Raw genomic sequence first — 12,886 nt, 5'->3', positions numbered from 1 at the left:
TTATTTGGAAGATTTGGAGATGATCTGGTTTGCATTAAACATATTTACACTTTAAAATGCCTCATGAATTAAGTCAAGCTTTACTACATACAGATGCTAAGAAATATGAAAATACGAAGAATTTCACTGTATTAAGATCATTGGATTTAGCAAAATGATTAGATCATTATCAAAGGGGTTCAACCGATCACATTTTGTTTTTCCAGAGAGCTCAGCCATTTGAACTGGAAAAAATTGAAAAGCATGGCCGGTCTTCCAAAGACAAGAAAAATGCCAAGTCTCTGGACAAACCTGAACAGTAAGCACGTCTTAAACTATTAGGCATCTAGGCTCCTGGTGGGCTTTTGCTGTTTGCAGTGTTTTTCAAGACGTACTTGCCGTGAATGAAATGAAGATAAACATCTGTTTGTGTGAATTACATCTTTCCTCTTAACTCGGCTTTATTTCCTTAGGTTCCTTTATGAGCTGTCACTAATCCCCAACTTTTCAGAACGAGCCTTTTGCATCCTGTTCCAATCCACGTTTTCAGAAAGCATTTGCTCCATTCGTCGCAAACTGGAATTACTACAGAAATTGTGTGAGGTGGGTTCTGGTCCAAAGAGAACTCAACTTGAGTTCTGATATTGAATTTCATTCAATTATGTTCAGACGTCAAAAAAAGTATCTTTTACTCTAAGTATTCCTTAAATTTGAAAGATAGTAGTGCCACAGAAGGAAACGTTTTATAGAGTGAGCTTCAAGCGAGCCGGTTTCCAGCTGAGGGCAGGGGCCTGCAGGGACAAATGGCCCGAATGCAGCCAGTGCGAGTTTGTCTCTGGGGAATTCTCTGCCCCGTGCTCTTGCCAAAACAACATTTTCACTTTTCATAGCACTTTCAAACATCAGTCTTCCAAATGAATGCAATTTGAAGGCATTTTGTTTATGTTCCTTCATTTTTTTTTTAAGGGATCTTCCACAAATTGTTAATAATTATTTCACCAAATGATTTAGGAGTAACCACATGACTCAACAGAAGAAAAATATTCTTCTGAAAACAAAGAATCAATGCTTGGCGGAGATGACCAATATTAACATTTAAAACAATTTGTTAAAATCAATAGTGCCATCATACTAATGGTGGCAAATCATTTTGAAAAGGGGTAAGATGTTATTAGAGGCTTCAATGTTTAGACGTGGCGATGTCCAAATTCACGTTAGACACAATGTTTTAGAAGAAGTGATGTGACCTTTTGGGAGTAGAGGGGGTAAAACTCAATTTGGAAACTGATCTTTGTAACTGTTCTTTGGTTTCCTACTAGTGATGCCAAAAATTGTGGTTTTTCTAACACAGACACAATTAAGAAGATGGGAGTGATACTATTTTGTAATAGTTCTTATAATACAACCTTATTTATTTTCCTTGCAATTAGCTCATACAAATGGCTTAGATTGGCACCTCTCAGCATACAGAGGCATACGTGAATACTGGTGTTGGTGCAACTTTTTAAAGTTAACTTTGGAAATAAGATATACTCTTTTTTTTTTTTTTTTTTTTTTTTTTGCAGTTTTTGGCCGGGGCTGAGCTTGAACCCGCCACCTCCAGCATATGGGGCCTGCGCCCTACTCCTCTGAACCACAGGCGCCGCCCCAGGAAATACAATATACTTTAACTGCTCTTAAAATATACCTAATAATGAGGAATGATAAAATTTAGGTTATGACCCCAAACTATTAGCATAATATAAATATAGCTAGCACTGACTTGAGATGATTCAAACAAAACTTTGTATAAAAGAAAAAAAATGTTTTTTGTTCTATTTTACAGACATTAAAAAATGGCCAAGGGGTTAGGCAGGTTTTGGGTTTGGTTCTAGCAGTTGGCAACTACATGAATGGTGGGAACAATACCCGGGGACAGGCAGATGGCTTTGGATTAGACATTCTTCCGAAGCTGAAAGACGTGAAGAGCAATGTAAGTATTCTGTATGAATGAGTATAGACAAAGTAAGGATCAGATGTTCTGTTGGACTGTAAACCAGTTGTAGTGAATATTTCTTTATGTTCCAAGGTCAAAAGTTTATTTAGGTTCAGAGATAGAGAAAAGTAATTGCTATCATATATTTGCGTTTTGATGACTAATGTTTAAGTAACGTTGAATTCTATGGCTAACAAATTGTTATAATATTTTAAAATGAAAGTGTTTTCTTACTCAATCCTTATCATGCCTGCTAATATTTATCTATTTGGAATATGAAGCCCAACTATTTTCTATGACAGGGTGGTATATCTCTTCTAGTTCCTTCCTTTCTTCTTCACCATGTGAAGCAATAGAGGCCAATAGGCCTGTGTTTTGAAAGCAAAACAAGGATGAGTGAACACAGTTTGTAGATAAAATATAAAATATGGTCATTCTTTTCCTGATACTGATATAGATGGGAATGTCTGAGCCCTCTTACAAACCTATCTGTTTTTTGGTCCTACTTCTATAGTTGTGTTAGTTTGAAATTTATATCTTTTTTTTTTTTTGTAGAGACAGAGTCTCACTTTATGGCCCTCGGTAGAGTGCCGTGGCCTCACACAGCTCACAGCAACCTCCAACTCCTGGGCTTAAGCGATTCTCTTGCCTCAGCCTCCCGAGCAGCTGGGACTACAGGCGCCCGCCACAACGCCCGGCTATTTTTTGGTTGCAGTTTGGCCAGGGCCGGGCTTGAACCTGCCACCCTCGGTATATGGGGCCAGTGCCCTACCGACTGAGCCACTAAGAGATTAGGAGCATGCCAATAGAAATATAAGGTTAGAGATGACGGTCAAGTTCAAGTTTGAGATGGCAAGCTTAGAACATAAAAGTCATGTTTTCCTGATACAAGAATCATCACACAGGAACAGCATTCACATTCACTTAGAAGACATTAGTAAATTTCGTACCTTCTAGAAATGAAAATATATAAGATTATCCTCCTTAGATAATGAAATAGTTTCCCTCAGAAGAGAGAGATACTTTTTTTTTTTCTGTCAGACAACAGTTAGTTTACTCATCAATATACAGGTGTTCCTTACTTACTATGGGGTTGTTTCCCAATAAACCCATTCAAAGTCGAAAACATCTTAAGTGAAAACTGAGTTTAATAAAATAGACTGCTGAACATCATAGCTTATCATAACCTACCTTAAATGCGCGCAGAATATTTACATTAGCCGATAGTTGGACAAAATTATCTAACACGAGACCTATTTCATAATAAAGTATTGAATATCTCATGTGATATATTGAATACAGTGCTGAAAACGAAAAACAGTGGTTGTGTGGATACTCCAAGTTCATTTACTACTGACTGCTTATTGCTTTTGGACCATCATGACATTGAAAAATTGTTAAGTCACACTATCATAGGTCAGGGACTCTGTGTGTGTATCTATTTGTTTTCATTTAACATTCTTTCAATAAACATCTATCTGGAACACATTGGATGTTGCTTTTCCAAAATTGAATAACTCATAGTCCTCTTTTGATATACCAATAGTGTAATGCAAATTATATTTGTATGATAGCAAATTTTCATGTATCAGGTCTACACTATAGAGACCTGATAAATCAAATTTGTTTAAAAAAAAAAGCTCCAGCTGGATGTGGTGGCAGGAACCTGTAATCCTGCTTCTCAGGGGGTTGAAGTGAGAGGAATGCTGAGGCCAGCCTGGGAAACATGTAAAATGCCCATCTCTAAAACGAACAAACAAGGACCTTTTCTAAACATGTGGTAGTTCTTGAATAGTTCTTATCAACTGCTTATTGGATTGAAACAAATATCATTGACATATAGATAGCATCAATCTAATATTTCACTTATAAGCTGATTCGGAAACAGATTCTAGTAATCATATACAAGTAAGAAATTATTCATGGTGGGTTTTTTTTGTATTGGTTTATGTATTTTATTCAATCCTCCATTAAGTTAAATTTCATTCATTTAATAAGGGATAATTTAAAATAAAAATTGAGGACTAAGTCAAGAAGTAACATTTTTCAACATGATTTCACTTGCACTCTGAGAAGAGCTATGCAAAATCTTCCAGAGCTGGTTCTTTTTCTGTAAAGCAAATGTGGCCGCAGTTACTTCTCAGCCCCACCTGTAGATGTCCATGGACAGAGCTGCTACTTCCATTACTCAGAATATTCTCCCAACTTGCCTGTCAGCAGCGCATCTTTATGAATTGTTGTTGATGGATTCTGGTACTGCCAACCCTTTCCTTGATTTACAAATTAGGAGGAAAAAAAGGAAGTCAAGTTGCTTAAATCCTTTTACAAACAAATGCTGTCTAACAAAGGAAGACCTAATAGATAAATTAACTATTTCATGTCAGACTCGATTATAAATGGGTTTTGCCCTTTTTATAAATAGATGGAAAATCATGGCTACATCAAACATTCCAGAGAATATACACTAAAGCCTCCAGGGTTGACCATCTTCCTACATCAACCACCTTAGGTTGACCCAGTTTTCATAGACCGGACAGGTACCATATGTACAACCAACAGTTCCTTATATTGACCACCTCTGTATGTTGGCCAATTTGTTACAGTCCCTTGGTTGGTCATCTTACAGAGTTTCTACTGTATTATACCATGAGGTTTGTTTTTAAAGTAAAATCTATATTTTGTATCTTGATTCACAATACTTACTACTAATTTGGAGCTATAGAAAAAAGGTTAGTTAGAAATTAATGCCTCTAAATCTGCCAGAAAAGAGGTGAAAATCTGTTTGTTGAGGTCTGTTATACACAAAAATAACTGTGTATTTTTTCTGTAAAACTGAATATACATTGTCTTATTGATAACTTCAGGGATATTAATTCCTCAATATCAATTATTGATACAACTAATTATAATACACACTGGCATTTTCAAAGCTCCCCTCCCACTGACTCAAATGATGCTTAGCTTTTATATTTCCCTGGTTCACGGGCTGATGAGTCTCTATGAGACTTAATGTAGGAAGGGTACACACTGGTCCAGCTCTGTATAAATGCTAGCAATATTTAATTATTTCATTTCAGATAGTAGTTTTAAAACATAAAGATAATAATCAAAGATTTATAATAAAATATAAAATACTAAAACAAAAATTAATAAGGAGGAGGAGGATAAAAATGGGAAAGTGTTTACAGCTGAGACTCCACTCTTAAGCAGCTATGCATAGATTGGGACATGGCAGGGCGTGGGGGAGAAATCTTCTATGTCATTCAATTTCTTAGACACAATGACTAAGACCATTCCAAAGACTAAGACCATGTTAAATTTCACACTGCATTCTAAATGTTCTCATGTATGTGTGTTAATTCACTAGAATTTATTTTCTATGATGCTGTATATTTTGCCATTTTTAAAAAGCATTACTTACTTTGGCCTTTATGCCTAGGACAACAGCAGAAACCTTTTGTCTTACATTGTTTCATATTATCTTCGAAATTTTGATGAGGTAAGAGTTTTAACGTATAGTCATATTCTGTTCTCTGTTGGGTGGTTTGGTAGTGTTTGTTTTCGTTATTACTGGTGTTATTCTTACTTATAGCAATGGGGGTTTATGTAAAAATTATGTATTTTTCATTAATTAGGATGCTGGAAAGGAACAATGTGTCTTCCCACTGCCAGACCCACAGGACCTTTTTCACGCCTCACATATGAAATTTGAAGATTTTCAAAAAGATCTCCGAAAACTGAAGAAAGACTTGAAAGGTAATTTTGCCAAAATCTTCATTCGTTGTTACTTAAAAAGCTAGATGTATCAAAAATTGAGTTATTCCATAATATCTGGGTGATTTCAGCAATGATCTGTATTTCATTAGGAGCAATTATGCAATTTATTTTCATGTGATAGCCAAGGACATTTGAACATTCATCATGCCATGGTGGGAAACAAATTAGGTCATCATTAAAAGATAAATAGTCTGCTCAACACCCGTGGCTCAGTGAGTAGGGCGCTGGCCACATACACCAAAGCTGGCGGGTTCGAGCATGGCACAGGCCTGCTAAACAACAAGACAACTGCAACCAAAAAATAGCTAGGCGCTGTGGCGGCACCTGTAGTCCCAGCTACTTGGGAGGCTGAGGCAAGAGAATCCTCCTTCAGCCCAGGAGTTTGAGGTTGCTATGAGCTGTGACGCCACAGCACTCTACCAACGGCAACATAGTGAGACTCTGTCTCAAAAAAAAAAAAAAAAAGATAAATAGTCCTCCCCTTCCTCCATGGTATAGGTACCTAAGATTTTGTGGCTTGTGAACTTTCCTGGGAACAAATTATCTTCTTTTAATTATTCAGCCAAAAAACACATACATGTATGTTGTTTTACTGTCAGTAAGAACTCTTACATCGAATCATTTTGAAGAAATATTGAAGTTCTTTAGATTTCTAAATTAAAAGTAACATTTACATAAAAGCCAATAGTTTAAACAATTTAAAAACATTTTAAGTTAAATCTCTTTTTTCCTGTCTTCGTGAGATTTATTCTTATCATTGTGGAGTTGAGTATACCTCAACTATCTATTTGAGTCTCTTTCTAGCTCTAATAAGTACAGACAAGGAATAAATTTATGTGGGATTTCATCTGATATTGTATAACTAGATGGGAAGAAGATGCATGGTATCCCCATCCAGAAACCAAAGAAAGCCATAACTTTTTAAGAAACTATATTCCAAATGAGAGATGTGTTTACACAAAGATACCCTGATCTACCATCAAATTCGTGAAGTTGTTCTATTCTGATCACAGATGTTTTTATGTGGATTTCAAAGAACATAGCAACAGTATGTAGTTTGCTTATAGCTCTTTATATTCAACAAGATTTTTTATGGGTCTGGTTCATCTCAGACATTTTCTAGTTGCTGTGGATACAACAAGGATACAGTCCTCACTGTTGGAAGGGCTGAAATTAGGTCATTATGATGTGTCTGGTTGGAGCCTTACATGTTGGTGCTCTTGAATTAGATCCAAAGAAAAGTGCCTTGACTTGCCCTATTTTTATGTAATATTAATAAATAAAATTATGTGATATTTCTGTAACACTGTTACTAGGTATGTAAGTTAAGAAATAAAACATTCATGCTGTAGTATTTGTTGTGCTTCACGTTTGTGCCAGGCGGCCTGGTTTGCTTATGAAATTTTACACATGCATGCGTGTTGATGAGGTACAGGGGCATTTTGTCCTAGCGGCATTTCTAAGGGATCTAGAAAATGCCTCACACTTCGATCAGCAATCCTTGCAAAGTAGGATTTCCTAGTTTACAGATGACCTGATAAATGAGAGGAATGGTAATCTTATTATCAGGGGATTTAGGTTTGTTTCTCTTGCTGCATAACTTTGGAATGTTATCCTATTTTCTTATATACATACCCTCTTATTAAGGTATTAAGTATGCATGTAGCCATGAAAATGGCAAGTTTTCACAAGATTTGGAGCTAAAAATAAAGAGGTAACGACACCAGATAAACTAGTAGCCAAATACTATTTCCACGTATGCATTTATTGCCTTCCTGAGCAATATGGTTGCTATAGGAGATTAAATATTGAAGGAGTTCCTTAGCCTCTTTTGAGCGCCTCTACATTTTTTTTTTTTTTTATTGTTGGAGATTCATTGAGGGTGTAAGAAATCAGGTTACACTGATTGCGTTTGTTGCATTTGTTAGGTAAAGTCCCTCTTACGATTGTGTCTTGCCCCTAAAAGGTGTCTAGCATCCATTTCTAATTAGAACACTGAAGAGTATAGGCTTAGGTGGCACATTTCTTAAACTGATAGAAGCTATCTATGACAAACCCATGGCTAATATTTTACTGAATGGAGTAAAACTGAAAGCTTCTCACTTACCACTGGAACCTGACAAGGTTGTCCTCTGTCACCTTTACTATTCAATATAGTGCTGGAAGTTGCAGCCAATACAATCAGGCAAGAGAAGGAAATAAAGGGAATCCAGATGGGAGCAGAGGAGATCAAACTCTCCCTCTGATCATGCTGACGACATGATCTTATACTTAGAGAATCCCAAAGACTCACCCACAAGACTCATGGAAGTCATCAAACAATACAGTAATGTCTCAGGATATAAAATCAATGTCCACAAGTCAGTGGCCTTTGTATATGCCAATAACAGTGAAGATGAGAGGCTAATTAAGTGACACAACTCACTTTGCCATTGCTTTAAAGAAAATGAAATACTTAGGAATATACCTAACAAAAGAGGTGAAGGACCTCTATAAAGAAAATTATGAAACCCTAGGAAAGAAAATAGCAGAGGATATTAACAAATGGAGCAACATACCATGCTCATAGCTGGGAAGAATCAATATTGTTAAAATGTCTATACTTCCCAAAGCAATCTACAGATTCAGTGCTATCCCTATTAAAATACCGGCATCATACTTTCAAGACCTGGAAAAAATAATTCTTCATTTTATATGGAACCAGAAAAAAACCCATATAGGTAAAGCAGTTCTTAGTAATAAAAACAAAGCCAGGAGCTTCAGCACACCACACCAGATTTAGGCTGTACTACAAGGACATAGTGGTCAAAACAGCATAGTACTGGCACAAAAATAGAGACATAGACATTTGGAATTAAATAGAAAACAAGGAAATGGAATTAACATCTTACAGCCACCTAATGTTCGATAAACCAAACAAGAGCGTACACTGGGGGAAAGACTCCCTATTCAATAAATGGTGCTGGGAGAACTGGATAGCCACATGTATCTGCACCTTTCTCCACTCACAAAAATTGATTCGAGATGGATAAAAGGCCTAAATTTAAGACATGAAATGATAAAATTCCTCAAAGAAAGCACAGAAAAACACTTTAAGGTATCAGCCTGGGGAAAACCTTTATGAAGAAGACTTCTGTGGCAATTGCAACAACAAAAATAAACGAATTTCTGTACAGCTAAGGAGACAACCACCTCCACATGGTTTTAACCCTGAGGGTTTACACTTTATGTGGGGAAAAGATGACCTTATCCAGAAGTCCATACCAACTAACAACTATAACATTTGCCTGGTGGAGTATCTTCCCCTCATTGCCCATAGCTTGGTAAAATTTGGCGGAATTGAATAAATGGAGAGCTTCATGATCAAATGCATATAGAAATTGCGAGGTTAAATTAAATTTAAAAGGAATTCACATTATTCTCCAAAGGAAGTCGTTTTCCAGTTTATTTGGCCAGCGAACATTTTTTTTCCTTTTACAGATTCTGGTGGGTTTTGTAGTTATTTGTAGTTAGCGAAACACATTTTGAGAAATGCAAAGCTGGTATGTTGCTGGTAACAGAATAATGACATTTGCCTCTCAAGAGCTTTCAGTGAAGGTGGGAAATGAAACTATAGTTCATGAAATAATGTTAAGTATAAACCATTCATGGATTGCTAGGCACTTGGGTTGTTTCCACATCTTACTGATTGTAAATTGAGCTGTAGTAAACCAACTAGTGCAAATGTCCTTATGATAATAATGATTTTTTTTTTTTTCTGGGTAGTTTCCTAGTAATGGGACTGGAGAACATTCTCATTAGTAAAGTATCACAAGAATGGAAAATCAATACTAATGTTGATTAATGTAATTAATCTAATTAATATTAGACAAACTAATACACACCCACATAAGAGAAAAGGTTAATTTAATTCAAATTGGGGGAGGGGAGAGACAAGAGGAGGGAGGGGAATTGTTGTCCCATGTAGGCCGCCTAATAGGCACAATGTACAAGCAGGTGGCACACCTCCTGGGTGGGGGACACCCCTCCAGCAGGAACCTTACCTAACAAACACAATGTAACCGAATCATTTGTACCCTTATATTAACCTGAAATTAAAAAATAAATAAATAAATCCAAATAGTCTCTGAAAAAGATAGGAATTCTAAGTATATATTGCCGTTCTTAAAAAAATGAAATCAGCTTGAAGAGCTATTTACAAAACCATCAAACTCTGAGGATTAAAAACTGACAAAAACCCATAACTTACCTCCTTTTTTACTTTTCCAGAATTTCTTTATTAAGTCATATACACATAGATCATGAATACATTTACGCATATGTGGGGTACAATGTGTTGATTTTTTTATAACGCTGAGACATTTCAGTAAGAGGACTGAAGCTCAGTGTAGTATCTGTCAGATCATCCACTGTGCTCAGTTTCTCTGCTTATTCCCAAGATTTCCCCAGCTCCTCCAGGGGCTCATCTGGCTTTCTGAGCTCTGTGCCTTGTAGTTTTTCAAGCCCCTGATCAGCTTTCTTTGTTCTTATCTGGCTGTCAGTAGCTTTTCTTGGTAGAGTCATGCCAAATGATGACTTCTGTTCCAGTGCCTTTCTTGGGTGGGAATTTGAGTATTCGCCACAAGACTGTCAACTCATCGTGCGCAGAGCATTGAGTAATTAGGTGGCAAGAATGTTTTCATTCAGATTCTTCTCTGCATCATTTTTCTCTCTGTTTTTCCTTCTCCCACCACTTTCTTTCTCATTTCAATGGGAATACTTGACTTTGAAAATATGTTTAAAATCATTAATATTGTCTTCAAATTGAAGCCACATTCATGTCCAGAGATACGAGTATATAGGAAAAACTAGTTTTAACTTGTTTATAGTGAGTTATTAGCATCCATCTACTAGTTTTCCACTATTGCATTTAAAATTCTTAATTCCTAGTATTTCTGTTTTTTCTTATGTTTGAGGAGAGGAAAAGTGAGAAATAAAAAAATTGCTTTTTACTGTAGCCCATCCCCTTCTGTGGTTTTACACTGTGTGGCTTCAGTTACCCACAGTGAAATGCAGTCGGAAAATAACGGAAAACTTCAGAAATAAACAATTTATAAATTTCAACTTCTATACCATTCTGAGCAGCATGATGAAATCTCATACTGCATCCCTCATAAATGTAAGTCATTTCCTTGTCCAGAAGTTCCACTAATCCACCCATTAGTCACTTAAACAACTTATCTTGGTTATCAGATGGACAGATCACCAAAGGGGTAAATACAGTAAAATAAGATATTTTGAGAAAGACCACCTTCACATAACTTTTGCCTATAGTATATTGTTGTAATTATTTTCTTTTAGTATTACTGTGAATCTGTGCCTCATTTATAAATTAAATTTTAGTATAGATATGTATTAGTACATTTTCAGAAAAAAGGTAGTATATATAGGTTTCAATACTATCTGCCTTTTCCACATCCACTAGAGGTCTTGAAAAGTATCCTCCATGGGAGGGATTATGTGTTATGTTTTAAAATTCGTATCAGTTCAGCTCAGGAACTTTAGATAACATTGAAATAGCCAGAGCCAGACCTTCCAGGGGGCAGCTGGGAGCTCCCACCCTGTTGCCATGTTTGGTTTATTGCGGCTCCAGTCACCAAGCTAGTGAATGACTTGGCCGAGGTCTGGGCTGAAAAGCTCTATCTACCGACTCTCGCTGCCCTGCACATATGGCTGCATGTGTGAGCTGTAGCCTAGGAAGCAATGGATTGTAGCCATTTTCACATGAGCCACCTCATGAGCTGGGGAGACCAGTCATAACACGGGGGGGGGGGGTTTCCAGTGGGGAGACTGGTTCTGTTCCCTCCTGCCTGTCCTCTCCCGCCCGCCATCCCCACATAGAAGGCTCTTTGCTGCCTTCTTCTTATTTAGCGTCTGGTGACTTCTTATTTTAGCCCTGTTTATTAACTTGGGCTTCTCTACTATTTCTGGTCCAAGGAGATATTTACATTTTTTAAAAGCATACTATGTCTGTTTAGTTTCCTCTTTTTATGTTATCTTTTCCTGCTATGTGTTTTTGACAGAGAGAAAGAAGCTTAGTCTATGAATTCATCGTTCTGTTTGACTGGGTATGTGTATTCATTTATGTAGCAGGAACGTTTTCCCAGGCTATTTAATATAGTTCAAGAACCATGTAGGAATGGTTTCATGGCACTCCATCCTATGATTGTGCCTATGATTTAGTGAGTAATTTGATTTTTGTGGGAAATTTAACTCTTCCCAGCTAAAGTATATCATGTTGAATGTCCTTATGCATAGACTTTAAAAAATTGTATCTTGGGCAGTGCCTGTTCAGTGAGTAGGGCGCCAGCCATATACACCCAGGATGGTGGATTTGAACCCCATCTTGGCCTGCGAAACAACAATGACAACTGCAACAAAAAAATAGCCGGGCGCTGTGGCAGGCTTCTGTAGTCCCAGCTACTTGGGAGGCTGAGGCAAGAGAAATGCTTAAGCACCAAGAGTTTGAGGTTGCTGTGAGCTGTGATGCCACAGCACTTTACCCAGGGTGAAAGTGAGACTCTGTCTCAAAAAAACAAACAAAAAAACCAAAAAAATTGTGTCTTGTCTGAGCTATTTCTTTAGTATAGATTCAAATTTATAATTATTGGATCAGAGGCCAAGAACATTTTTTCAAGTACTTGATATTACCAAATATTACCCAAATATTTTCTAGAAATGCAATTGAATAGTTTTAGTGGATGTATTATTTCTTAAGACAGAACAGAATAATAAAATTTATGGGATTTAGATCAGTAAGGAATCGTAGAGACATTATAGTTGAGTACATTAACTATCATTCAATAAGTGTTTATTAAATTAACAAAATATAGAAACAAATGACCCTTCCCTCATAGCTCCTAGACTAATAAGAATACCAGTAGTGACACAAAAGCCCATTATGCCATGTGTTTATTACATAAACAAAATCTTACAGAAGAGATAATGACATGGAAAATTATATTTAAATTGGATTTTGAAAGATCTATAAAATTCTCTCAAGGGCAAGAAAGTAGAAGTTCAAGTGTGAGAAAGTGTGAGCAAAGGCACTTATTTTTCAACTGTGTGGGTTTTGACTGTCTGTTGGTCCTTGAAACCAGTGGTTTCTCAATTTAT

At 36.6% G+C, this 12,886-nt stretch overlaps 1 protein-coding gene across 1 annotated transcript in view; it reads left to right on the top strand.

Moving 5' to 3' along the window:
• FMN2 (formin 2) overlaps window positions 1–12,886 on the top strand; it is a 378,063-nt gene that overhangs the window by 237,307 nt on the left and 127,870 nt on the right. Inside the window, exons 9-13 of the mRNA XM_053607776.1 lie at window positions 207–298; window positions 453–582; window positions 1,805–1,951; window positions 5,394–5,453; window positions 5,590–5,710. Coding sequence (XP_053463751.1) covers window positions 207–298; window positions 453–582; window positions 1,805–1,951; window positions 5,394–5,453; window positions 5,590–5,710 — 550 coding nt within the window. The remainder of the gene's footprint in view (window positions 1–206; window positions 299–452; window positions 583–1,804; window positions 1,952–5,393; window positions 5,454–5,589; window positions 5,711–12,886) is intronic.

The sequence above is a fragment of the Nycticebus coucang genome, chromosome 10 (genome assembly GCF_027406575.1).
Source record: "Nycticebus coucang isolate mNycCou1 chromosome 10, mNycCou1.pri, whole genome shotgun sequence".
Classification (NCBI taxonomy): domain Eukaryota; kingdom Metazoa; phylum Chordata; class Mammalia; order Primates; family Lorisidae; genus Nycticebus; species Nycticebus coucang.
Note: the sequence above shows the minus strand (reverse complement) of the source record. Positions and strands in the feature narration are given on the sequence as shown.